This window comes from Colletotrichum chrysophilum (genome assembly GCF_026319265.1).
Source record: "Colletotrichum chrysophilum strain AFK26 chromosome Unknown scaffold_87, whole genome shotgun sequence".
NCBI classification, from domain to species: Eukaryota; Fungi; Ascomycota; class Sordariomycetes; order Glomerellales; family Glomerellaceae; genus Colletotrichum; species Colletotrichum chrysophilum.
The window spans coordinates 123,221-149,710 of record NW_026517374.1 but is presented as its reverse complement, the minus strand read 5'-3'; the positions used below and the strand labels follow the sequence as shown (position 1 = coordinate 149,710).

The 26,490-nt window shown below is 54.4% G+C and overlaps 8 protein-coding genes across 8 annotated transcripts; 6 read left to right on the top strand and 2 right to left on the bottom strand.

Moving 5' to 3' along the window:
• Positions 1-1,328: 1,328 nt before the first annotated feature.
• On the top strand, positions 1,329-2,201 carry COL26b_009246 (uncharacterized protein; the record flags this gene model as incomplete). The annotated part of the gene is made up of 1 exon (XM_053181981.1): positions 1,329-2,201. The coding sequence occupies one exon, from the start codon at positions 1,329-1,331 to the stop codon at positions 2,199-2,201; it is 873 nt and encodes a 290-aa protein (XP_053034097.1).
• A 3,065-nt stretch (positions 2,202-5,266) lies between these two features.
• Positions 5,267-6,726, top strand: COL26b_009245 (uncharacterized protein; the record flags this gene model as incomplete). The annotated part of the gene is made up of 2 exons (XM_053181980.1): positions 5,267-5,336; positions 5,579-6,726. The coding sequence occupies 2 exons, from the start codon at positions 5,267-5,269 to the stop codon at positions 6,724-6,726; spliced, it is 1,218 nt and encodes a 405-aa protein (XP_053034096.1).
• A 1,899-nt stretch (positions 6,727-8,625) lies between these two features.
• Positions 8,626-10,354, top strand: COL26b_009244 (uncharacterized protein; the record flags this gene model as incomplete). Its single annotated transcript, XM_053181979.1, has 6 exons — positions 8,626-8,791; positions 8,850-8,927; positions 8,988-9,068; positions 9,172-9,444; positions 9,510-9,656; positions 9,888-10,354. 6 exons carry the CDS (start codon positions 8,626-8,628, stop codon positions 10,352-10,354), a joined length of 1,212 nt encoding a protein of 403 aa, XP_053034095.1.
• Positions 10,355-10,941: 587 nt separating this feature from the next.
• On the bottom strand, positions 10,942-12,742 carry COL26b_009243 (uncharacterized protein; the record flags this gene model as incomplete). The annotated part of the gene is made up of 3 exons (XM_053181978.1): positions 10,942-12,101; positions 12,195-12,395; positions 12,493-12,742. The coding sequence occupies 3 exons, from the start codon at positions 12,740-12,742 to the stop codon at positions 10,942-10,944; spliced, it is 1,611 nt and encodes a 536-aa protein (XP_053034094.1).
• Positions 12,743-16,304: 3,562 nt separating this feature from the next.
• Positions 16,305-17,247, top strand: COL26b_009242 (uncharacterized protein; the record flags this gene model as incomplete). Its single annotated transcript, XM_053181977.1, has 3 exons — positions 16,305-16,590; positions 16,642-17,107; positions 17,163-17,247. The coding sequence occupies 3 exons, from the start codon at positions 16,305-16,307 to the stop codon at positions 17,245-17,247; spliced, it is 837 nt and encodes a 278-aa protein (XP_053034093.1).
• Positions 17,248-18,087: 840 nt separating this feature from the next.
• On the top strand, positions 18,088-19,825 carry COL26b_009241 (uncharacterized protein; the record flags this gene model as incomplete). Its single annotated transcript, XM_053181976.1, has 3 exons — positions 18,088-18,582; positions 18,665-19,435; positions 19,490-19,825. The coding sequence occupies 3 exons, from the start codon at positions 18,088-18,090 to the stop codon at positions 19,823-19,825; spliced, it is 1,602 nt and encodes a 533-aa protein (XP_053034092.1).
• Positions 19,826-21,967: 2,142 nt separating this feature from the next.
• On the top strand, positions 21,968-22,829 carry COL26b_009240 (uncharacterized protein; the record flags this gene model as incomplete). Its single annotated transcript, XM_053181975.1, has 2 exons — positions 21,968-21,985; positions 22,047-22,829. 2 exons carry the CDS (start codon positions 21,968-21,970, stop codon positions 22,827-22,829), a joined length of 801 nt encoding a protein of 266 aa, XP_053034091.1.
• A 583-nt stretch (positions 22,830-23,412) lies between these two features.
• On the bottom strand, positions 23,413-24,547 carry COL26b_009239 (uncharacterized protein; the record flags this gene model as incomplete). The annotated part of the gene is made up of 3 exons (XM_053181974.1): positions 23,413-23,451; positions 23,504-23,596; positions 23,651-24,547. 3 exons carry the CDS (start codon positions 24,545-24,547, stop codon positions 23,413-23,415), a joined length of 1,029 nt encoding a protein of 342 aa, XP_053034090.1.
• Positions 24,548-26,490: the final 1,943 nt, after the last annotated feature.

Genomic DNA, 26,490 nt, shown 5'->3' with positions numbered 1-26,490 from the left:
CGGTGGCTGCATTGTGTATTCTTGGTCATCGTCCAACATGCGCCATTATCCTTTTAGCAACGTGCACGCGTGCCACGTTTTCGTGACTGCGGAAAATAAGCCTCGGAGATGCTATTTCCTCCCACGTCCTCAGCTTTGAAGAAAAGGCTTACAAGATGCACTGTTGTGCAATAATAATGCGCCACTGTTTTGTCCGAAGGATTGGGAAGTCCGAAGGTTTCTGGCGACATGATTTGCTGTGGCTTAGACGCGGTTTGCATACACAGACGGTCAACAAACGCGATTGCCGAGACTTGCATACTGCTGAATGATGAACACCTACCTCATGACCAGACAAATCATCAAATTTAGAAAACATAGCCCGTTTGTGAATGAAATCAGGCAATGTGATGATAGTGGTACGCCATGTTCACCTAGTCGTTGTTGCACTGGTCAGTCTTATCACGATTGTAAGCAAGCATCCTGAGGAGAGTCAATCATTGATTTTAAATCTGACCGCGGTTTATTTTGAGCTATTGAACCATACCGCGACTTGGAAGCATTGATAGCTCAAGAAAGGATGCATTGTTTGCGTTATGATCATTGCTCTCCACCACGACTTCTTGCTCACCCTCCGAATCTTTGCTTCCCAAACACGCAGTACGTTAGTCATCCGGAGCGCACAGTAGTATCCCAAAGTAGACAGTCCATCGAAGGCACCATTCGACAGAGGCAGGTTTGTAATGGTTCGCAAGGGTGTCAATGCTTTGCGGGGTATACGGACTCGAGAGGTAAGACGCGATGAGAGGAACTAGTCGAGCCCACGGAGATAGATCCCGTTCGCCTTTCTGACTCCCAAAAGCATAAGCGGTCATGGACCAAGAAACTTGCGTCGCGGGGATAAAGGCATTATTAGCGTGAACATAGGCGGAGATAGCGTCCGGCCAGAGGAAAGCCGAGAATGCTAGCAAAACATCGTAAGACAAAGGATTCGAAGTGAAGGCGCGAAACGGTAAGCAATCAGGCCCAGGGCTGGTATTTTGTCAGCAAAGGATATCGCGGCCATCCATTATTGAGGATCGAGACACTGAGTTATCAACATCAAAAATCGCCGATAACCGTAGTCATTGTCACATTGTAGACCAACAAATTTCTTGGCGATCTGGATTATCCCTCCCAGTCGGCAAATATCGACTGATGAGACCTTGTTCATAATGGCACAACCAGGCGAAAATCAGCTCCCGCGACCTCCTTTTGATTCACAGCTTGCCACTGTGATCGGAAAGACACCGCCGTATCCTCTTTCGAAACATGAAGTCGTCGCGGGGCGGGAGCTCAGAGCGAAAAACATGGCACCCCTGCAAGCGTCCATCCGCAACGACAAGGATCTCATCATTGAAGACCGCAGGATCCCCGGACCGGAATGCGAGATTCCTTTGGTAATCATGCAACCCAAGAATCCGAAAACGCCATACGGGAAGCGACCAGGTGTTTTTTTCATCCATGGCGGCGGCATGGTCGTCGGCGACGCTTTTCTCGGACTGCCATTTTTCGTGGACGTCACCAAGGAACTGGACGCCGTTGTTGTCAGCGTGGAGTACCGTCTCGCACCAGAACACCCGGCTCCAGCTCCGCAAGATGACTGCTTTGCCGCGCTGCAATGGACCAGCGAGAATGCGGCAGAAATCGGCATCGATCCCGCACGCCTCATGATTGCAGGCGCATCGGCAGGCGGCGGGCTAGCGGCCGGCGCGGCTCTGAGGGCTAGAGACGCCGGGGGCCCGCGGCTCTGCGCCCAGTTACTGGTGTACCCCATGCTCGATGACCGCAACCTGATGGTCTGTAAGAGGCAGTTTTCAAAGGACCATGGAGTGTATGACAGCACCGACAACGACTTTGCATGGTCGTGCGTGCTTGGCGACAAGCGAGGGGCGACCGAGGGGGTAAGCCCGTACGTAGCGCCGGGAAGGGCAACAGACCTCTCTGGGCTGCCGCCGGCATATATTGATGTCGGTTCGGCGGAGCCATTCAGAGACGAAGACGTGGCGTATGCGACGCGGCTATGGGAATGTGGTGTGCAGGCTGATCTGCATGTGTGGAGCGGCGGCTTTCATGGCTTCGAAATCCTAGGGCTGCCTGTTGGGGCTGGGGTCTCCAAGGCAGCTATTGAGACGAGAATGGGATGGGTGAGGAGAACATTTGCCTACGATGGGAGAGCTTAATTCCACCTTCACAATCAGATAGACTAGGGTAGATGCAATACCCTCGTGGAAAACTCATGAGCCAACCTCTCGCTGTTGCCAAGATGCATCTTATTAGACATTTCCTGCAGCTTTCAGATTTCTGTAAGGGGCTTCTTCATATCCCATCCGGACCACCGGTTGAGTTCTTAGATACAGCACCGAGTAGTGCACTTGATGATCTTTTGCCTAATTGTGAGACGAGAAAGACGGGCTGATCGGCAGGGGACAGCTCGACGGGAAACAGCTGTTAGTTGAAACATTTTTACACAGCCACCTCTCTGATTTCTGTTGAAACGATCTGACCGACTTCAGATATCAATAGCAGATTTTACCTGCAAGTGATCAGATATCTCGTGTACGCCTCCCGCGTTAGCTGCGTGCCTAGCCATGCATGTCAATCTCAATAAGACGGGTGGTCGCAGGTGTCACGGAAACCAATTTGCGATCGTAGCCGCAACTTGCATGCCAAAGTCGCTTTAGTCTCGGCCGGCGCGCGGCCCACTGGCGAACAGATCCATCAGGAGGCCCTCCATGCCCGTGCCTTCGCGTGTCCATCTTCTCGTGTGTCGAGGCGCTAAACACGGAGGTCAGTGTGCCCATACATCATTTCGGATGATGACTACGTCGACCAGTTGAACCAGAAACAGACATCCAGACAGTGAAACAGAACGAATCTCCACAGGGAGCGAGCAGAAAGCCCAATCAGTTGTTCCCTGTTCCTGCGTCTGGGAGATGCCGGCAACTGCATCGAGGTTGAGCCGTGGCCACACACCGTTTCACGGGTTGGGCGGGGTTGATCGTGGTTTACGCGGTCTGTCCAAGCGAGGAGTTTAAACGGGACGAGGGGTAATGAGGAGTATGATGATCAGAAAATCGACAGCAAGAAAGGGGAATTACGGGGAACAACCTGAAAACACTTCAAGACGTCTTCCGCGCCTTGGCCAGCCGGGGCCACGGGCTGCCGCCCTTAGCCTGACGGCCCTGGCCGTCGTGTGGTCGATCGAGGCGATCGGAGTTGGTGTCAGTCTCAGGGGCAAGAGTTTGGGCAGAAGGGTCGTCGAAGAATCATACGAACGGGTCCGAACTCCATGTCAGGTTCGTATTCGGGGGTGATGCTGTTAAGACAGGGGTTGCAATCAGAACCATCACGATTCCTCATCAATTCATGGGAATGATGATGATGATCCACTACTAACTAGTCCTTATCCAACGACGTTCAGAATGCAAAAGGCTTGAATTGAAGTTGTCCGTCGATCACGATCGATCTTTGAGAGTGCACTAACTTATGCTTTCATGTTCTCCCAGAAGTTATCTCAACCACAGCCAAGCACGAATGCCGTCGGGGCCTTATTGAATGCCGTGTCGGAAACCAAGTCTGCCAATTGGTCCCTGCGGTTGAGAGGAGATCTTTGCCCTCAAGGAATCTGCAACCTATCAAAGACAAAATCTGCTCGATCGTTACATGCCATCCCTCCGCGCTTGGCGATGGCAGATTGCGAAATTGTTGGCAAGATTGGATGTTCTTGGCAACTCGTTATCGTTGCCGGTGCCTCCCGAGTGCGAGTGCGCGCATTGCAGCGGGGGAGCTAATACAGACGACCAACTTCCAGGGTTGTTGATTAAAGCGTTGCCCGCACTTCTGACGTTTATCGAATCATTCACTCAAAGTCTGGACAGTTTCCCACCGGCACGTCGGCATCCGGCGGATGCGATGGCCGACCTGTCGCGGAGGATCGGCGCTATCGCTGCCGTCGCCGAAAGCTGGCCTATCTAGGTGAATTAGTCTCGGCAAAGGTGCCGACTCAAGCTTAACCTGAAAGGCTTTGGGGTGCGATGGCTCGTCATCTACGCGCTGTCTATGGTCGTCGACCCATCCCGTCGGGAAGACTTGTTCAATTCAGGCACTCGCAGCCTCGGGCCGGAGAAACACTCCGTTGGCCTAGGTGCCGTTGTCTAAGCATCCCTAGTTGCATCCAAGAAGCAACTAATTTGGCTGAATTTGAGTGTTTTATCAGTCCACCATACATACAGCATCGTGTTCCGTTACTTTGACAGATCTAACCGAAGCCGCTAATTGGGAGAACTACGTCTCACTGATAAGACCAGAATAGCCTGCGGGCAAGACCTGAGCCCCCCGGCTTGACGGTGAAGTGTGTCAGAACACCACAAACGTTTAGTGCCAAGGTTTTCTGACTTTGAAAGTGTTCGAGACGTCCGCATCCGGATATACTACCTCGTCAGCGATGTGGCCGGGGAGGTCATTGTCGGCGGCGGGCTCATCTCCCGCAGCAGGCGGGGTGCCGCGCAGGCAAGATGCACATAAGCCAACGTCTAGATCAACCAAGCTGTCGGAAAAAGCACCCAGTTGCGTGGGCGAGCTTCTCCTCCCTGACAAAGAATGAGTCCCAGGCTCTATTTGGGTTGGTGATCACTCATCTGCTCCGTGGCGCACCTGAGCTATGCTGCATCCGGCGGCTGATTGCCACCAGTCTTGGTCCCTAGGCGAGATGCGGCCCAATATGGGTTTCAGAGAGCACAGAGAAGACAGAGAATCATAGTCAAATATGCTACCACGACCTGATGGAGAAAAGCGCTGATAGCCAGACATGCGAGTGGCGTTTCCCTCTTTGGGACTGTGGACTGATCGAGACAATACTGGCTGGTGTTGAGACAAAAAAGGCCCTCGAGCCCGGTGAACCTTCCAACAGCCGCAGCTCCTTTGTAGAGGCCAACGGACGGGCGTAGACTAGAACCCAGATCTCAAAGACCTCGCATTGTCTCTGGAAAACGATGAATTCCACAGCCTACTTGTATGGGCGTTTCCTGACTCTGATGATGACCTGCCATCGTGAATATCTTCCATCTCTCGCCTCCTCGCCAAGAACGTTTCGGATCGTCTTTCGGTAATTGTCCAGATCTTGCATGCTTTCTTTCTAGCTGAAGGATCATGCAACTTTGCAAATCGTCGGCCATCGGATACTTCCTGTCAGTGGTGGATCGTTGGGAATAGCTGGTGTCGATTCGCCTCCACAAATACCGCCGCGATGATGGTCGATACGGATTGGCAGTTCGCCACGACGCTCCAGCGCGAGAGCTGGATTCTGTACTCCATTGGTATGGCGCTGGTCGTTATGAGATTGTAAGTTGCCTGCATTTTCTCACTGTTGAATGGGAGACTGACTTCAGTATTCTAGATATAGCAGAGCAAGACGACTTGGCGGGGTGCAGCATTACCAGATCGACGATTATTTACAATTAGTAGCAATAGTGAGTCTTCTCAACGGACTGATTACGACTCACGACGGGGACATTGCTAACCTCAGGTCGAATTCAGTGTCTATTTACCGCTCTAATAGCGCTGCTAAACATCATTACCGAAAACGGCGGCTCGAATCTGTTCCCTATCGAGGACTATGCCACCTTCTCCCCCCAAGACATCCAAGCAAGAATCGCAAACTCGAAGCTGGTTCTAATCTCGGAACAATGCATGCTTAACCTAATCTACGTCCTCAAGGCATGCGTTCTCATCCTCTACACCCGCCTCACACTCAACCTCTCCACGAGGCGCTTCGTCCGCTGGCTGGCATTGTACGTCGTCGTCGGCTGGACTGCGACTCAGATCACAATGTTCTCGGCATGCCACCCGTTCACCGATTACTGGGCCGTGCCGCCTTCCAACCCCCAATGTGCGACCTTCGAAACCTACGCGATTCTACAAGCATGGTTCAACATCTCATCCGACATGTTGATGTTGATGGTCCCGCTGCCTTTGATCATCAGGATGACGGTGTCATGGAGGCAGAAGGTGGTTCTCGTCTTCATCTTCAGCCTTGGTATCTGCGTCGTCGTCGCGGCGTTCTTGACTAAGGTCTACAACCTCAGCGACCCGTACAGCCCCAGGTACATGCTATGGTACATCCGGGAGGCGAGCGTCGCGGTTTACGTGTCCAACCTACCTCTCCTCTGGCCGCTCCTGAGAGAGTGGTTCCCCTGGCTGAAGAACCTGAAGACCGTCGGCGTCCTGCCAACGCCTCACCCTGCCGGGGCCTCAGGGCCGAGAGGGAAGGAGACAAACGTGAAGGCGTCCACAGCGGTGGGTGAGAGGAGCCAGGTCGGACCCGCAGGATGGCCTGTCGGGACAGCGGCGGTCATGAAAAGGGACACGTTTCTCGAGTTTGGCGCCTGGATCCGCGCCGGGGATCTGGAGCTGCAGAAGCCGGCGCGGGCGAAGCTTGCGAGCCCCAGCACCGAGCTCTTCCTCGAAAGCGGCAGCGAGACGCCCATGAGCTCGCTGACGCCGGAGAAGAACCGCAAGAGCGCGTCGTCGGCGTCACCGTCGCAGCACTCAGGGGCTACGATTGAGGAGACTTACGTCGGGCAGTCGACTGCCGGGGGCGTGGTGCTGGGCCCGGATCTGGAGCGGGGCGACTTTGTCTGGGAGACTCCTCGGGGCCCGGGCAGAGTGTGGGCGGGGGCGGCGAGTTCAAAGTTCTCTTTGTCGTGATCGAGGGGTCAATGTTATTATGGAGACGGCTTTTTGTGGTTTAGGATGAGCGCTTTCTTTTGTATGTTTAGGGATACCCTGGGTCTGCTAGATGGCGTTGCGAACATGTCCAGAGAAATGAAACAAAATATTCCCGTACGCTGTGGTTCCCATGACTGTCGCTAGGCTGTCAATGTTGTCAATTCCGGGTATGACTTGCGGGCGGAGACATGGTGGCAGTTCGTGTCGGTACTGTCAGAAAGTGACAGAGCGAGAACCTGGCGTTCGAATGCGCGTTCGCATGCAGCAGAACTGTCTTCTTTGCAAATGCGGCGGTCGATCACGTTTGATGGCGCCTCAGAGGTTCATGTCACGACTGGTTCTTCTCGGCAGATTCATGTCGTACTCGCGCAATTCGACCACTGCGGAAGTGCGACAGGGATATCTTACCAACTCCAAACACTAAGATAGGAACTTCGCTCGATCTCCGACACTCCTCGGATACTTCGCGTTAGACAGGCCACATCAGTCTCTGTGGAGAGCGCTGCAGATCACAAGACCAGCCCAACGACCTGCTTTCCATTTTCAGTCTTCGGGCAGAAGATGTGAGTTATTCTTTGGCACGGTGAGATATTTCTCTTGTCTCGTGACTTCCTCTCTCTCTAATATGTCTATATCTCGATATGACTCCTATGAGTGAAGATGATGTTGAATACTAAGAGGCAAATCGAGATGTGCTTGTTATTACTCGTATCGATTCCGAGTAAGTCTTCAAGCCTGACAGTTTCACTCTCATCGTCTTGGCTGCAAATTACCCCTCGCATCCAAACCCGTGTCATTCTGAATTTTCACCCGCCGCGTGTTCGCAAATTCGACCACCGGACGTCCGAATGCTTCACCCTGGAAGTCGGAAGCCACGGTGGCTGGTGAATGAATACACATGTCATATATGTGGCTAGGTAGGTGGTCAGGAGTGTGGACCTCTCCGTGTCTTTTTCGGTAAGCCCTCGGTGAACGAAACACCGCTTGCCACCATCGTGAGGCAATCAGCTACCACCACTCAGGCTGAATTGTCCTGAGGCCCGGGGCAGACGCACTCCGAAACAGGCGCAACGATCACACACAAAGGAAAAGAAATACAACTGGTCTAGCAGGTGAATCGTGCCATATGTCGAAAACAAAGAATGGAGACAAAGCTTTGGGGCCTGCATGAGCGACAGACAGCCATGATCTTCCAACAAAGGCACGATCTTTCTAGAATCCTCACAAAGGGACCTAGATTCAGCTTGATGTAGTCCTCAAGGATCTTAATGACGATGCCTGTCTTAAGGCCGTGGTTGATGACCGTTGTGAGTCTGAACGTGTCACACAGCTAGGCACCCAGCCAACCAATCGCCACGACCATGTCTATCATGAAGTCCACGAGACACCTAGAGGTATTGGGACTGAATCAACATTCATTATTTACATAGTAGTCAACAGAGGTTTCAACTGGACCCAGTGGTTGAGGGGTAGTTCAAACTGAGCAAGGCAGACCTCCCCAGCTGCCTGGAAATGGTGAGGGTCTCGCATGCAAGATGCCGAAATCTCAGTCCTGCATCAATGCCATTTTCAGCGTAACAATCATGGTCATGGAAAAATACGTCTGCACCGTCGGCGGAGTTGAGTTCAGGCATCGCACTCACACCATCTTCCAGTCAAACATCACAACTTCCAGCCTACATCAAGAAGACCATGATGCAATACTGTCTCTCGACATCGTCCCTTTGTCACCCACAATTATATCATCCCGCCGAACATGACAACCTTCCTGTCGCCTTCCTCCCTCCTGTCTGCATTCACCCGGCAAACCTGCAAGGCGACCATCATCTACACCCGGTTCAATCAACACTGATTCCAAACAAACATCCACCTTCCACAATGCTCTTCAACTGCCGCGCCAAACCACAGCCGCCTCCTCCACCTGCCGCTGCACCGCCGGAGCCGCGATTCCGATGCATGTACCCCAACTGCACCCGCAAGGCAGTCAAGTGCGAGCAGAAGGCCAAGGGCCACCATGCCATGCAGTCGCTCTACTGCAAAGATCGTTAGTCTTCCCTTATGTCCGTTTGCTGCTTTTGATTTGCTGACATCCTCCTCACCAGACGCATGCCGCCAGCGCCTCGACGACATGATGTGCCCAAGCCCGAAGGAATCCAGCATGGCCAAGTACTGCAACGACCGTATGTTTCCCCCTCCTACATCTCTTATCGACCTTGCCACTAACCAAACACGTCCATCAGATCGTCGTTGTCAGTCAGAGGGCTGCTCCCAAAATCGCCTCCTAGCAGATGTCAACTCCGACTGGCCTTACTGCGAGAAGCGTACGTCTCCTCCACTATCACCATTCATGCTCCCTCCCCCCTATCCCTCTCTTCTCGACCCCATTATTCATATCAGACAGCCTGGACTGACGCCTTACCCCAGACACCTGCACCTCCAACGGCTGCCGCCAGAAATGTTCCGCAACCTCGCGAATGTGCATCTCGCACACGCCGCTCTGCCTCATCCCCGGCTGCGACACGCCGCGCACCGATCACGGCCTCTACTGCCCCTGCCACAGCTGCTCCGACGCCGACTGCGCCGCCGTCATCAACGGCGGCCACTGGTGCAAGCAGCACCGGCTCTGCAAGACGGACGGCTGCGAGCAGGGCAGGGCCGTCACCGCGGGCGGACGGTTCGAGGACTTCTGCTGGAACCGTGAGTCCACCTTCCCCCCTTTCTCACAATATCCCATACATCATACTCACAAAACCACACCCCAGATCTTCCCAAGGCTTGTCTCGCAGCAGGTTGCAAAGCCATCATCAGCGGCAGCGTGCGCTTCTGCCCCCAGCACGAGTGCATGTACACCCCATGCCACGAAGCCAAAGACAACACCCACGACCAATCCCGCCTCTACTGCGCAAGCCGTACGTCTCCCCTCCCCCCTCCTCCTCCCTCAGCTAACAAGACCACAGACACATGCCACCACACTTCCTGCCCGCAACCAACCTGCAACCCCTCCTCTCCCTCGCTCGCGCGTTACTGCATCACGCACACCTGCGCCTCGCCCTCCTGCTACCACCCCTCCAAACCATCCTCCCGGCACTGCGCGCTCCACGCCTGCCTGTCCCCCTCCTGCCCGGCCCCGCGCACCGCAGACCCCCTCGCCGTGCCCGCCGCGCAGTTCTGCTCTGCCCACGAGTGCATCGCCCGTAACTGCTACGAGGCCGCGGGGATGAACGAGAGCGGCTACTGCGATGCCGCGCACGCGTGTGCGTCGCCGGGGTGCCCCGTCCCGCGCGGCCCGGAGGGTGGTTGCTGCGTGATGCACGCGGCCATCATGGCCCGCCCGGCGCCGCCGCTGTCGAGCACCGGCGCGACAGTCGGTGTCGGCGGCAGGGAGCGGGAGGGGAAGTACTACAGCCACATGGAGGAGACGCTGGGCCAGCGGCTGCGCGCAGAGAGGGAGCGGCACGTGGCGGAGATGCGGCTGCAAGAGGGCGCATGGCAGGCGGCTGGGTTCGAGAGGCGGCGGGGACGCAGGGAGAGGGTGAGGAGCTGCGATAGCGGGTATGTGGGCAGTCCGAGTGTGTCTGACGGGAGCAACTGCACTTTTGTGAGCTAGACGTGTGATGAGATGGGTGGGTGATGAGATTTGTGAGAGCGGTATCTGGATGACATGAGAGGCAATGTTTGGGATAGACTTGGGATGGTCATTTGTTTCATGATTCTGCCAGGAAGATTTAATCTTATTTGACTATTTAATGAGTGACATCTGGCATTTCTTCTACAGGTGTAATGAGTGGACGGTCATGTTTAGACCAGCAAACGAATTCCAAGCAAACAAACTGACTTCTCAAAAGCGGTGGGTTTCTCAACCCATGAGCGAGCAACTAACCAAAGCAACAAACTCGAAACCAACGAGACAGACGCAATAGCATCCACAAGAAAGAAAACATGCTCGAAAGAAGTCGCGATGCGACGGGGGGTTGACTCAAGTCATCCCCGAATGAGGTCCCATCGAGGTCCTATGGGATGCCTCACCACATCCTCTCAGACGCGATGAGACCGCGGGCTGTGCCAAGGCGACACCGGCAGGCGCGGGTGGGCGGGATCAGTTCACCAAACAGGCCAGACTTCGACATCCACCCCAACATGGAATACACGATATCCCAGCCGTGAGCAAAAGATGCGTCTGCCAGCTGGACGCGCCTAAGCCCACGCCCCGACGAGACTCATACCGAACGCGCCGAAAAAGACGAGCAGGCAGGCGTACACGCGCTTCCGGCCGCGCAGGATGCGCCAGCTCTCGTCGGACAGGAAGTCCTCGGCGAGCAGCTCGATAAGAGCTGCAAACACGAGCAGGCCCGAGGAGATGGCGTTCATCGTGCCCACGAGGATGAGACCAAACTCGGAGTCCGGGCTGTAGAGGCGGTGGGTGGCGAGGCCGATGGCCTGGCCGATGGGGGTGGTGCAGCCGTAGGCGAGGGCCATCATCCAGGGCTGCAGGCTACCCTCGGGCCAGGCGATGGAGGCGATGCGGGAGCCGAGGGCGAGGCCCTCGAAGGTCTGGTGGAAGGCGATGGCGATGAGCAGGATGACGAACTCGTGGCCGACGGAGACGCTGAGGGTCATGCCGATGAAGACGGAGTGGAAGAGGATGCCGACCTCAAGCATCATGCACTGGAGGATGTCCTTCTGGTGCTGCTGGGCGGGGGTGAGGACGATGCCGTGGGTGACACCGACGGTGACGGCGCGGGACTCCTCGTCGACGCGCTTGGCAAGCCTGTCACCGGCTTGCTCGTGCGCTTGGTCGTCGCGGCCGATGCGGGAGAGGGTGCGGCCGATGCTGTTGCGGCGGGCGCCGCGGCTCGGGGCCATCTCGAGCGGGTAGGAACCCGGATCGCGGTGGTCGTCTTCGTCGGCGGACTCGGGGCGGTGCGGGCCGAGGACGGAGGCGTCCGGGGTGTGGGACATGTGGCGGGCAGGCGAGAAGGCCATCTCGATGAGGGTGACGAGGAAGATGCCGGCCAGGGCGATGGCGCCCGGCATGGCGGGGTAGTCCTCGACCCAGAAGGAGCTGAGGCACGGGTTGCCAAGGAGGGTGAAGGCGGTCGGGAGGAGGTGGACGAAGGCGGTGGCGAGGAGGACGCCGGTGCCGAAGTGGCGGACGGCGAAGAAGAAGGGGCGGGGGATGCGGACGCCCGGGATGCGGGAGGCGATGAGGGGGAACGCGCAGGCGAGGAAGGAGACGCCGAGGATGATGAAGAGAGCGCCGACGTGGAGGGGGGTGTTGTACTTGTCTTCGTCACCGAGGCCGCCGGTCGGGCAGGTTGAGCGGCGGGTGACGCGAGCAGAGCGCTTGAAGGTAGCTGAGTGTGTTAGTGTTGTCACTCATGGTGCTGGCGATGGCGAGGTGAGGTTGAAGGCAGTGAACCTCTGGTTGGGATGATGAAAACACTCACATTGGGCGGTTTCCTTGGTTGCAAAAATGAACGAGGCGACGGCCTCGGGACTCTTGAGAGCCGAGATGATGGCTGAGCAGCCGACGACGGAAAGGGTCCAGCTCAGCCAGCCCCAGATGCTGGAGCGGGATGGGTCGGAACCCTTGAGAAGACGTGTATGGTCATCACCACCATGCACGTATTTGTTTCGGGGGTGGAATCCTTTGGACAGACGTCAGTTGGTGATGGTGATGGCTAACAACATCATCTTCGCGATGTTGTGAATAAGTCAGAGACAGAGGCACTGGAGGTGACTCACCGTGGTTCCACCCTCCCGAAACGGGCGCCCGTCGATCGGGCTGCAGACGCGGTAGGGTCTGGTAATTCATGTCATCACCCCGACCGTCGGATCCGTTGCCGGTGCCGTCGGTGCCGCGGCGGTGCTCGCGGGCGTTGGCGATGCCGTTCAGGTCCTCGCAGGTCGTCAGGTCCGGCGCGAGGAAGGGCGGGTTCTGGTTCCAATCGGGATGCTCCAGCGTGCATTCGTCGGTGCGCGAGGGACAGTTCATCGTGGCGGTGGGTGGGTGTGCCGTGGGACACCTTTGCTTCCTTCAAGTCTCTCTCTGCTGGCAATCGGCCTCAATTCAGTTCGTGCGTGTATGTTTATCGAGTGTGTTTGTGGATGTACGTAAGTGATGACAGTACTGCTTCAACGTGTTGATCGTAAGAGCATTCAACGACTTCGATGCTTCTTCAGTCACGGGCTCAAGGGGGTGATGTCGGACGATGATGTCAGGTACCCGCGTACCTAATATATGGGAACATAAATAAATCAGTGGCCGTCTTCGGGATCTAGAATTTTTAGGGGCAGGGGTGTCCAGAAGCTGCTTCGGCCAAATGCGGAAGCGAGTCACACAGCCTCAGCTCCTCCGCTCTCCCTGTTATCGCAACTCGCGCACCTCTGGCTCTGGCAGCCACTGAGAACCTCTTCGGAACAGGGTGGATCCTGCATCTTCGATATCAGCTCAGTTCGTCGAGACTGCAGGCACGGTTCGTGAGGTTTCTTTCCGTCTCCAATGCCCTGGTTTGAGGGCTCTTGCTTCATGTACATGGCTCGGGTGTCAAAACACTGGTTCATGTCCATCGCCACGTCTTCAAAATTCTTCATGCCATTGCAGTCCATCGGAATTGAGCGGCTATGAACATCACTCACAATTATTGAGAAGTCCCGACACATTCAAGATGCAGGTGTCCTGTTTGATGATCGGGTGCTCGGGGCCGCGGTCCACAGGATGGGTCTCGGCTGTCACCAGGCGCCTGGGGGAAGAGAACCTTGCCGGGGCCCGGTAGGCGTCTTCTGGGTCCTGGGATTGCCGGTCGGGCAACGGGCCTGAATGTCATTCAGCACGAAGAGTTTGATGGAATATTTCTGGCATTTTCAAGAATCGCATCATTGAGCCGCTCACTCTGGAAGATGACTGTTCTTTCGCCTGCCCTGGCTCTACAAACTGATTCATCTTCATGTTTGCTGAATCCCTACCTAAGCTGACACTGCTGCTGACACCGAACAACTCTCAACACATCCCGCATCTCACACATCGCCCTCCTTTGCGCCGAGGATGACCACAACACGAAAAGCAATAGCATCCAAGTGCCCCTCTCACTGCAACCTCCAAACATCACTGCATATGCTTCACGCCCTCCCCGCACCCGGTTCTTCCCATCGCTGCCTTGGTCACATCGCGCCGCGGTCGCATATCCCATCTCCCGTCCACTGATGGGCCTCCCACTTACCCCATGGGGCTCAGCGCTCCCGCTCTATTCCGAAGGCTTGCACCCAAGAACAAGATAGCCGACCCAGCGCCAGCGATAGCTGCGATAAGTCAGTTTCAACTTCCGACTTGCTGTCCGTAGTCTAGGTAGACTGTTGTTTGTTTATCCGGGGAAAAGACATCAATCAGGTGGGCGCGCAAGATCGAGAACCCGATTCTCGTCGTTCGTGGCCACGGCGTCCTGCGACAGCGCCCAGTCATGCCCTGCAAATGCCCAGGCCCCAAGACGGCTGGCGCCACCCCTTACTGACGCGTCACTTGAGCATCCGTGGCTGGGCACTTGGCCGGGCGAGCAAAACCACGAGCTTCAATTTGCTGCAATTTGTTTTGTATGCGGTGCGGTGTAGAGTTCATCCCTTCCAACCTCAGAATTAACAGCATGCTGGGCACGCTATGCACCGTTATCATTGGAGACGGCGTCCGATGGTTAAAACGCGCGCCGTAAACCGAGCGGCTCGGAGCCCATGTGCCCTCGCATCGCATGGGACTCTCAACTCGGACGACAAGAATGAAGGAAGGGCAGCACCTAGCAAACACAGTCCTGTAGATGAGTTTCTCTTCGCCCACCTTCGACGACATAAACACTCCATCCCGAAGCTGAGAGTGAGCGCTTGACGGCTGTCAGCTGGAAGGTTGCCAAGATCTGGTTCCCAGCGCTGCGATGAATCGGTGCAAACCCATCTTTACGTAAGATGCCAAGACACGTCTCGTATGGATGACTTTTGCGGTGTGGGCCAATCACGCCTTTTCCGTTTGTCATCTGGCCAAGGTCGCACGATCACCATCCCAGGCCCAGTTCACCGCTCGACAGCCACGAGGGTGAAGCTCAGACGAGAGTCGCGAGACCTCAAGAGAAGATACAGGCGTTGCCAAATGCGGCACGACTGGGAAATACTTGCAGTTTGGGGGGAGAGACGAGCGTCTTCTTCACGGGATGATGCAGGAACACCCAATGACTGGAGCTCATGTCATCAGCTCCACTGAGTGGGAACACTGAGTGTGTTTCCGCGCCGTACTATCACCGCCATCTTGAACTTTCAGCCTCGGTGAAAGGAAGACATTGAAGAGAAAAAGGCCTTGAAGAGGCTGTGTTTGCCTACGCCACATACCGACGCCAACTGCTCCTCACTTGTGGCTGAGGACCCATGATTGAAGTCCTGAAGCTTCGGTCTGCCGTCCTCCAAGCGCCAAAAGCCCAACGATGTCATTTCAACATACACATAACAGAGATATGATGGCATTTTCCAAACATCTGTATGACGAGTTTCCTCTTTGTTTTTGTCTTAATTGAAGACAGGGCCTCGTGTTTCAGAACGAAAGCCTGGTAACGCCTTCGCGTTGTGTCGGCCGGATGCGGGTTGGTTTTGCCACGCTGAGGCTGCACCACCATCGAAGCCGCCGTAGAGATCGCCGATGAGGGCTGAAAGTTCTCTCTCAAAGCATTCGGAGTTCATATACCCTATATTCAATTCGCAATCCACTACGACACATGCTATTCCATCGACTACTGCCTAACGCCAGCACATTGAATCCCAAGACTTCAATAGTATCACGGTACTCAGAAGATTTCTATCCAAGTATAACTAGAATTTTCGTAGTGTAATGTAAACCTCTATAAATTGGATGTAGCTGCGTTCAAAAGGTAGAAGGTGAATCCTTATACTTCTCTAAATTTACGGTTATTGAAGTTGGCGATTTGCGAGGGCAAAAAAAGTGTCGGTTAAGCGGAACACCACTTGATTAGTCTTACCCCGTACACACTTGCACTGACGTCATGCAGTAGTCGGTGGGATACCAAACGGCGAACGACATGCAGCGAAGCGTCGACGTCCATGACCTTGGTAGTGACAAGACATTTTGTTGCTCAAGTGTGATTGTCTCGGCCTTCTGCTCACCTCGGTGTGGCCGCTCTTGACTTGACTTGAAGAAAGTGACGACTGAGGTAAGGTCAGGGCGAGCAGAGTGAAGGAAGCTGCTCAGCGTCTGCGTACTGCGATAGCGGCGAGCCCGAGGATGGGAAATTAAGCATAGGCAAACTTAAAGCACTACGCAGTGAATAATTCATTTGAATTTATTTAGGTGTTCTTCCTGCCCCTTGAATTTGACTCAGTTTAAAATGTTAGCAGGGTATGGCACCCTTTTTTAGGTGCAGTTTGCTGCTAAATGAATCGCGTGGCACCCCTGGATGCCAGTGTACGTTCAGTACATATACACAGATGATAGGCAGCAACATCATGGAAAAAGCACATTTCGAATTGCCTTGTTTCTCTCGCGCCCGGCTTCTACAACGCTCCCCAAGATGGAGTTGTTCTCTGTTTTGTTCGCTCTGATCGCTCTTGTAGACTTTTCTTCCGCTCATCCGGCCGAGACTCACAGCATACACTCCAGCCTCCATCGCAAGCGAGCTTTGGACGGCTACTTCGTTGTAGACCAGGCGGAGGGAGACGAGTTAGGCTGCAGCGACAAACAAATCGACACGCTTTACACGGCTGTGATTGAGGCTAAGACCTTGGCCCGCAGTGCTTCAGATGCACTCGCAAAGCCAGAGTCTACGGGCTCTAAGTCATTCCTCAAGTGGTTTGGCAGTACGTTAATTGAACTTCATCACCAGCAACCAATACGCTAACTCGCCAAAGAGGAAAACGCCAACGATGCCATGAGAACAGCAATCAAAGCCAACAACTACGACCCCGTCGCAAACGTACAGCCGCCATGGGAAAAGAACCGGATCCACGACGCCAACCTGGCCGCACTCAGCCCGACGGGGCTCACCTTCGTGTGCATCCCCTACGACTTCGCGCTCTGCGGGCCGGGGGCTGCTGCCATCGCCTTCCAGACCGGATCCATCTCAGACAACACGGGTCCCTTAGTCACGTTGTGTCCTCCATTTTTCAGCAGACCTACATGGCAGAACATGGCCGACGATTGGCGGACGTCTGGGTGGGATAAGACTGGGAAGGTTCTGCTCACGTCGGGATTTACCTTACTACATGAGCTACAACACATTCCTCAAATCACCGGGGATCAGAGAAGGTGTACCGACGTCGACAACTATGCTCCCGCACCAAATGATGTTACCAAGGCGTGCTATCATCCTTACTGGTATGTATTCTGTGCACGAGCATAATGGCTGAACGTCTTGCTAATCCGACATCAGCTGTGAACACATTGACGATAAGGACAAGGTGCAAAACGCCCAGAATATGGCGTACTATGCATTAGATACTGTTGTAAACCCTTGAGACCTTTTCTAAAGAGATACCCCTGAATAAGAATACAAAGCGACGTTAAGGTTATGTAATGATACCCAGCTCACCCTGCTCATCTCGGTCGCAAGTAGTGGCTCATGAAGTGTTGCCTAAAGTTGAGATCCTAGATAATGTGCTACTTGCAGTCTGACATCATAGCATGAAGCCCAGTGTTGTCGACTTTGAGCTCAATCATGCCTCTTTCGTTTGATTGCGGGAAACCGCGAGAGAGTTGTGTGTCTGATGACAGAGTCGTCCGGCCGCCCTGGCCGCAAGAACCCAAGCATGTCGAGTAGCCCTTGACACGGAGACTGACCTATCTCCAGTGCACTTTGAACTTAGACTCACCCGCTCTGGGAAGACTCTGGTTGGTTGGATCAGATCAGCAAATATAATGATTACGAGAAAGTGCCCAACTCAGAGTCGCTGGGTCCATCACCGAGATGGTTCCTGCCGCACGTTACACCAGCTGTAAGATCGGAATCTGGTTCCCGATTGTCAACACGGGTAGTGACGTCGTTTCCCCATTGCTTGCTGTCTCTTCTGTGGGGTAGTTCGGATTAAGCCAGGAGAGCCGCGTATGGCTTCTTGTCGTCTTTGGTGATCCCTGGATAGACCAATCAGGGCCTTCCGTGTCCGAACCTCATTCCGCGTTCTCGCTTTAGGAGTTGCGGGCATCTCGGCAGAACACAAAGATCATCATTATAATTGCGATAAGTTGCACTATTCAAAAAAAAGTAGAAATACGATGTCTGCCCATCGCAAATCCTGTGAGTTGTAAAATCAGCCAACCACTTCCTCATCACTTACTCAAACCTCCACCGACGACTCAACATGTCGTATCCAGTCGTTCCCGTCTCTGCGTGCGCCGACGCCAACATCCCCATACCATCGCTCTACGGGGCCGAGATTCTCTCCTTGACGGCAGTCCCAGTGCTGAACTACACCCAGACTGCATCGCAGGACTACAACTACAACCACCCGACCATCAAAGCCGAGGGCGTCGACTTCTGCAACATCACGATCACGTACACCCACCCCGGCCAGGATGACAGTCTCGGTGTCGAGACTTGGCTGCCTTTGAGCACCTGGAACGGCCGCATTCAGTCCGTCGGCGGCGGGGGCTGGATCGCGGGCCGCTTCTTCCTTTCGTACCAGGCCATGACTGGCGCCGTTGCCGAGGGCTATGTTGCCTCAAGCATTGATGCCGGGCTTCAGGACAAGAGTGGCCAAGTTGCATACACCCCGGACGACTGGGCGATGGTCTCAGAGGGGAACGTCAACTTGTACAACCTCCAAAACTTCGGTTCCGTGGCCCTGCATGACCAGGTGAGTTGTAACTGAGTTCCAGTCGCACGACAAACATTGACACTCTCGGGTGTGTGGACGTGTCTTGCTAATCTTCTGCCAGTCTATCATCGTGAAGGCTGTCACCGAGAACTTCTACGGCCAGAAACACGAGTACGCGTACTGGAGCGGCTGCTCGCAAGGTGGCCGACAGGGCATGATGCTAGCCCAGAGATACCCCGACGCGTACGACGGCATCGCTGCCTCGGCGCCTGCAATCTACTGGAACGAGTTCTTCTCGGCGTCCATCTGGGCACAGACGCTCATGAACTCCCGCGGAGAGTTTCCCGAAGGCTGCGAATTCGACTACATCACTGCCGCCGCCATCGCAGAGTGCGATCCCATCGATGGCCTTGTCGATGGTCTCGTCTCTGATGAATCGGCCTGCGAATTTGACCCGATGACTCTAGTGGGACAGCAGTTCAACTGCTCCGGCAAGACATCCACTATCAGCGAGACGGCTGCGGTGGTCGCTGCGTCGACCTGGGCAGGCCCGCGCACCCCGGAGGGAGACTTCCTCTGGTATGGCCCGAACCTCGACGCTCGCCTCTCCGGCGATGCGTCCGGAGGGGCGCAGACTTCGGATCTGGGTTATGCCCAGACCGCCTGCAGCAACGGCACCTGCGAGGGCGCGCCCGCTGGATTTGGCGACAAATGGATCCCCCTCTTTGTGCAGAAGAACTCATCTGCATCCTGGAAAGACTTGACCCCCGAGAACCTCCCCGTCTTCTTCAAAGAGTCCATCCGCGAGTTCAACTCTATCATTGGGACTGCTGATGCAGACTTGTCTGGATTCCGTGCGTCTGGTGGGAAACTCATGACCTACCATGGCACTGTAAGTCGATCTTCTCAACGTCGTTCAAATGCATACTAACTGTCTCCGATCCAGGCCGACGGCCTCATTCCCCTGAAGCAGACGACGCACTATTACAATGAAATCCTGAAGCTGGACCCCAAGGCTCAGGACTTTTACCGTGTCTTCGAGGTTCCTGGGTTGGCCCATTGCGCTGGGGGTGTGGGAGGGCAGCCAACTGCCATGTGGGATGCTCTCGTTGCCTGGGTAGAGCAGGGAAAGGCTCCAGACTCACTTCCTTTGCAACGGAAGGATGAGCAGGGCGACAATGAGGAGCGCTTGATCTGCCCGTACCCTCAGCGTTCCCGCCTGGCCTCGGCTTCGGGGGGCAACACCACAGCCGGTGCTCAGTGGCAGTGTGTTGAGGCCTAAGCAGTCTCATATCCCGGCCCTCATCCGCGCATTTTCATTTGATTCTTGTATTTGTCATCGGGCTTTGTTGACGAGAAAGTGACGAGATCAAGTGCTGGATCTTCAGGTACAGATCGAAATTAATCCACCAAAGTGTTCGTGTTCAAGAACGGCTCTTTTATTACTGTAGACCACTTAAGGCCCGCATCAAGTGAGAGTGACTTTGGCAACAGGATCAAGACTTTTACCATCGAGCTTGTTGGCTGAGCGCAGATTTCGCCACCCTCGGCATCGTGGGTCAACTAGGGCTTGATCCGCTGACACGGTCAGCGTGACCTGTATGATTCAACAGGACAAACTCGCAATGCTTCCTCTGTGGCAGCTTATACGGGGCTGTCCTCGTATGAACACGGATGGCTCCCGTTGACGCCATCCTGTGAAGGGATGTGATCAGATAAGGCCAGCTACTGTTGTCCTGGTGTGATTGGGTGGGAGTTGCAACTTATCGTGAAGTCGGAGATCTGACGGGGTTCAGCCGTCGTCTCGGAATCTTTGTCGTCGAGATATTAATACCTCAACTCATCTTGTCGCGGCTGACCCGGGTCTTCGGTAGAGGATTGTGCCGTTGGCTGTACATTAACCCGATCACCTGACATGAATGGAGTCTTCAAAGAAGGCATTGAATCATGCTTTGTTAGTCAACTTCATACAGAAGAGAGGAGAACCACGATGTAAAAGCCCACACGCCACGTATTCTTCAGCAGGTCGGAGCCTTTTACCTTAAATGCGGAGGCTTTTACTTGAAATGGAGACCCTCCAACTCAACCTTGGCTTGGGGCTAAAACGTGACGATGCAGAACCCAATCGCGAGCGAGCGACAGGCATGTTTTATCCTCGGGATTCACCCCGCATTCACCCCCGCATCGCGTCGATCCCGAGCCCCGACCAATGCCCTGTTTGCCCGCCATGTCTTCAAAAGGCCATGTATCCCGCGGGATTCACCTCTGCTTCCCCCGCAACACACCCAAAATCGTACGTTTGTCTGTCCATCCTCACCCCGACCCCCGGCCGGCCAGATTGATTGTGGCAACCCCCCACCACTCACGGCAATGGTGATTACTTTCCGGTGGAAGGAGACAAGACAGTGAGTACCGAATGCGGCAGGTTTCGGATGACACTCGGACACTCTTGAGAGAGAGGCAGAGAGAGAGACGAACAGATCAGGGGCCCGTCGGTGGTTAGAGCTACATGAAGCCCCGACGCTGCTGCGACGCCTGCCGGCGGCGTCACCGCAAATGCGTCGTGCAACCCGGCGCAACGGGCTGCGGCGCCTGCGTCGAGGCGGACTTGGAGTGTCACTTTGATACCACATTACGCTTTAAGCATGCACCCGGCAGCTCGAGGAAAAGTGCCTCTGTCGGCGATAAGGTCCAGAAGCTGGAGCAGCAGAGAGGTGTGACTTGACTTTCCTTTCCTGGACAACTTTCCCATCACAGACATTCTGTTGCAATTTATACACATTGTCAATCCCTTGGCTTCCTTCTCAAACCTTCACATCGCTCCATTTCGTTACACCAGGGGCTTATTTTATGTTCAGCCAGACGTAAGAGCGAGGCAAGTCGAGGAGTAGAGGAGACCGGGACCGAAGCCTCCTCGTCACCAGCCACTCAGTCCACCCAGGCGGCCGCGAGGAGTGGTAGCGTCGGATCTCACGCGTCACCGCACGGCTCAGCGTCCTTCGAGAGCCAGCAACTTACTTTTGCCTTCTCTCCTCCTGCGGGATCGAGGCCTGGCGAGGCGCCTGCTCAGAGGTTCACCGGCCACGGATCGCACGGTGATGGGAATGCACCCATCGGGTTCATGTTGAACAGGGGCCCGCCGGCTGAGCCTCCAAATCGATCAAGCTTTGCCTCTAGCCCCGGTTATCTCGATTCCATCCGCGATGGCCTGGCCTCCGAGTCTGGGGGATGGAATCCCGGGGAGGTCCAACCCCAGCTTCAGATATCGTATCTCCTAGGGGATTCTCCGTCGACTCAAGGCGGATCAGCACCGCGTGAACGGACTGAGAGTCTTATATCAGATGTCGAGGTACGACCACAGCCTACGGATCCCGAACACTGCGGCTTTACCGGACGTCAAGCATATCTGTTCCGCACATACATCATGAGGATAGCTCCTTCGGTAGGCTTCACTTACGTGGTCTCTGATGATTAATCATCCCGTCTAATCTCACTCCACACAGATTGATGCATGTCACGATGCCCGTCCGTTCACCCTCGACGTCCCTCGCCTAGCTCTCAGCACACCAATCCTCCTCAACGGCATTTTCGCCCTCGCGAGCCGATTTGACACACAAGCTGACGACAACGCCGAAAAGACTGATCTTGAGAGCACCTACTACCACAATCGATGCATCGAGCTGCTCATCGAAGCCTTCTCGCAACCACCCGAGACCTGGGACTCTACCCTCCTGACGGCCGTCGTCATCATGCGCCTATACGAGGAGTACGACAACGAGACGGACTCACATTACCACCATCTGCGCGGGACCCGCAACTTGCTGAACCATGACGCGATTGCAAGGTTCGTCACTCAAGGCGGGCTTGCTGAGGCGGCCAGCTGGGTGCATTTGAGGCAGGCGCTATATGTATTCTTGGTACGCCGAACACCGATCGAGATCTGCCTGGAGAACTTCGAAAGGTCTTCCACCTTCAGGATGAACGATGACACGGCGCAAGCGAACCGGATAGTCTACCTGTTCGCGAAGGTGTTGAAGCTCTTCTTCCCCGATGATGGCACGGGATTTCTGGCAAGCAGCACCGCCGCCTGGGAGGAGCTTCAGGGTGAAGTCGAGGCTTGGTATCGAGACAAGCCGGTGTCATTCCGTCCGCTGTTTTATGACCGGCCGGATCTGGCGAGGGGGAAGCCGTTTCCGGTGTTGTGGATGAGTGCATGCCCAGGTGAGTGCATCTTGAGGCCCTGGTCGCAAGACCTGGAAGCATTTGACGATAAGAACGATCGCTGATATCGGCGTTTAGCAACCGTTGGTCTGGGATACTACTATGCCTCAAAAGCCATTTTCAGGTTTCAAGATTACAACAGCTCAAACTCAATGGTTGGTTTCGAGGGCACGAAGAAGCGGTTCGACAGCGAGGTAAGCCACATGTGCTGAAGTCTGGCAGGATCTTCAAGCTAACGAAATCTCCAGCGCGAGATAACATTCTACTTGTGTATTCTAATGGGTTTGGCACTTTCAAACGAGGCTGTGAATGCGTATTATCTCCCAGCGCATATGCTGTCTCTTTGTAAGTCCCATCAAGACGAGTCATTGCACGTTGCTATGACATGCTAACAGTGGTACAGGCGGACATCTCATACGACATCCGCTGGAGAGAGAACACACGATAAAGTACTTGGCACAGGTGAGGAATATTGTGCAATGGAAAACAGGGGCGTTGGTCAAGACATTGAAAGAGCAATGGGCTGAGCTTGACAGCTTCTAATCAATGATTCAAATTCATCCGCGTGGCTATGCAATTTGTTCGTGGCGTCATCCCGAAAAGACACTGTGACACCTATGCTTTACAGTCTCATACTGCCTTGACGAATCAAATACCGTCATTGAAGCTGTAGTGCTTGTCCCAGCGCTGTTTCTCGTCAGCACCAGCTCGTAGCGATGGGTTGAATAAAAGAACTCACCGTGTCCCAGGGACGGCTCTTATCGACGAATCGGAGATCTGTGCCGAGCCTAATGCGCCCTTCAGGGTCAAAGTTCTTCGTTGAAGCGTGGATCTAAGGTTTTGGTCAGCAAATGATAAAAAGAATGAGTGCTGCAAGCCGACTGACCATATGCGCCGTGTGGAAAACAACATCACCAGCCTCGTAAGCAGAGACAAGCCACTTCTTCCCATACCTGCGCCCAAAGTCCGCAGGTCCGTCGCAGAGGAATCCCGTGGTCATCATGTTCGCATTGAAGGCATTCCTCGTCTCCTCATCACTCATGCCCTTCGCCTTGGCCTGGGCTGTGAACTCATTCTCAATCTCCTCGCCGAGCTTCTCGCCGTCTTGCATATAAATCAAGCCTCCACCCTGGAGCCGGACATCGCCCATGGGAACCCACGCAGTGACGGAGGTAGGCTCGCCGTAGCGCATGAACGACTGGTCATAGTGGACTCCGATAGCCTTATTCCCGGGGGTGTTGTTCCTCAACAGTGACCTCTTGACAGGGAGTGTGTTGTCTCCCCAGCCCGTGAACTTCGCCACAAAGTCGCGTAGGGCGGGGTGATTGCAGAAGCCCTGCACCTTTCCGTCTTCGGACCCCGCATACCAGTCTTCCGTGTGTGCCTTCAAGGCCTGGTCGGCGAAGATGGCGGACCGGTCCGTCTCTCCGGGCCGAGAGTTCTTCACGCTGCCGGCGCCGATGCCGGGGTAGTCGCCGGGTGATTTCGCATCGTCAAAGATGCCGTCGCGTGGTGATGTGCCGGGCTTGATAACCCCTGATGGCTCGAGGGACTTGAAGTAGGCTTCGCGAGCGTCGAGAACGTCCTCCCGAGGGAGAATGCCCTTGAGAAGAAGGTAGCCATTTTCACGGTAGCGTTTACGTAGGACCTCGAGGTCTTCTGTTGGGTATGAGGGGATGAGCTGCTCTACTTCGTTGGGTGAGAGGAGGTCGTCGTTGACATGGAGCTGGACGCCGGCGATCGTGGGAGGACCGGCTGGCGTGGGAGACTCTGCATGCGGCATGGTGAGTGTCTGTTGTTATCCGTTGGTTGCTCTCAATGAACGGTGGTGTGTTATACGATATTCTGGTAGAGAAAGAGGCAAGTGAGTATGCGATCGATGATGTGAGTAAAGAGAATTGGATAAAAGCAGGCACTCACAATGAACCCATCGTGAGAAGACCCTTTAAATAAGTATCCTACCAGCCGCCGGGCATCAACACCCGGCAAATTCAAGAATAGCCATTCCCGCCCGAAATTGGCGCCGCGTGCCTTTCTTGGCCATAGGGCGCGGTCCACGAATCTCCTTGAAGAGAAAAGTAATCCGCGGGGTAAAAGCAGAGCATCCGCCTCTTACCCGGCGAATAATTGCCTCATCGGGATAGCTCTGACAGCTGTGGCTTGGAATTCTCCCCATATATCCCCCGCATTTTCAGGCATTTTGCGGCGAATGTCCCACGCTTGACGTTATCTGATCCCCACCCCTATTGTTTTGCGATCAGCTACGCGGGATGGCAAATGTCAGATTGCCGAGAGGGACGAATAGTTTTCAAGGGTCATGCGGGTGTGCTAGGTCAGTAAGCGGCTTGGGAATGTGTCTGATCTCCACTGGTTCGGAAGGGGGCTGGAACGTGTGCCGTGCCGGCGGGATTGCCGGGACGGATTGGGAAGGCACTCGCCGGGTGACGGAAATCATGGCCACTCTTCCGGCGGAATTGATAACTATTCATCGTCACGTCGCCGTAGACTACCAAGATCAATCATCGACGTTGAAGAGAGAGCCTGTTTGAAGAGAGAATCTGTTACGGCATGAATCTTGGCACTGCTCATGACCTTGTAGGAATATGATTGATGGGGTAAGTCACGTCGGACAGAAGTCCGAGCATACGCATTGCGCTGAATCGGAGGAAAGTGGTAAATTTGAGGATAGGCCCAGCCGAGGACCATACGTTCGAGCTCTTACTCAGACTACGCGTTGCGAGACATGTAACACGATTCTTCAGATGTTCATCCCATCCGTTAGCACAACCTCCTGCCTGATTGATAAAAATCTCAAGAGATGAAAATTCATTGATCCTCCAACTTCTCCAAAACACCGACACTGATGTCGGTGTTCGAGGCTATTCAGCGGGTCATTTACAATCCTTCTACGGAGGGAAATTCCAATTTCAGCGGTCCATCATTCGTCTTCATAACCAAGAACGACACAGAGCATAAGCACTGGTCTACAGACTTTGCTTGTTTGGATGCCGGACAGTACCACCGGATGTGTCTCATTATATTATTGGTTGAGACTGATATCGGAGCTCCGTCTGATCTTTTCCATGAATTCAACTAATGTCAATCGCAAAATCAACTAGCGGGGTTCGCGTTGTCATCTCACAATTGAAGTAGGAGAGAAAAAGATACCGCAAGCCGCACGGAGAGCTTATGAGCAAGGACGGGAACCAATGACCTTTCTGTCATCCTGCTATTGAGCCTTGTGTCCTTGGTTTGTAGAAGCCAACAGCGTCAGCATAGATCCCTGCTATCTAGATTGGCGTCAGGTGCTGAGATTACTTGAAGGATACAAATGCTTCAAACACGACAAATCCAGACGGTAACCTGTTGTACAAAGAAAACTTTAAAAGGCGGAAAAGAAGAGACGTGTAGAGGCTGCGACTCAATCAATGTCGTATCCCATCGGCTGGCATATGACTGCGACAGCCGATGGGATAAGCATGACTAGACACCCTTTCGCAACCCTGGGTTAGGGTCATTGTCCCTCCGTCGCATGCAAAAGTATAAAGCAAAGAGTTGAGCACGAAAAGGCAAGAGATTAAATGATATCTGACATATTACTTTCTAATGAAAAATAGCCACACATCTCTCATCTTGCTTTCATCATGCAAATCAACGCATACCTAGTTGTGCTTGCTTCTTTGGCCATCACATTAGCCGCAGAGCTGCCGTCAAAGGTCGTACAAT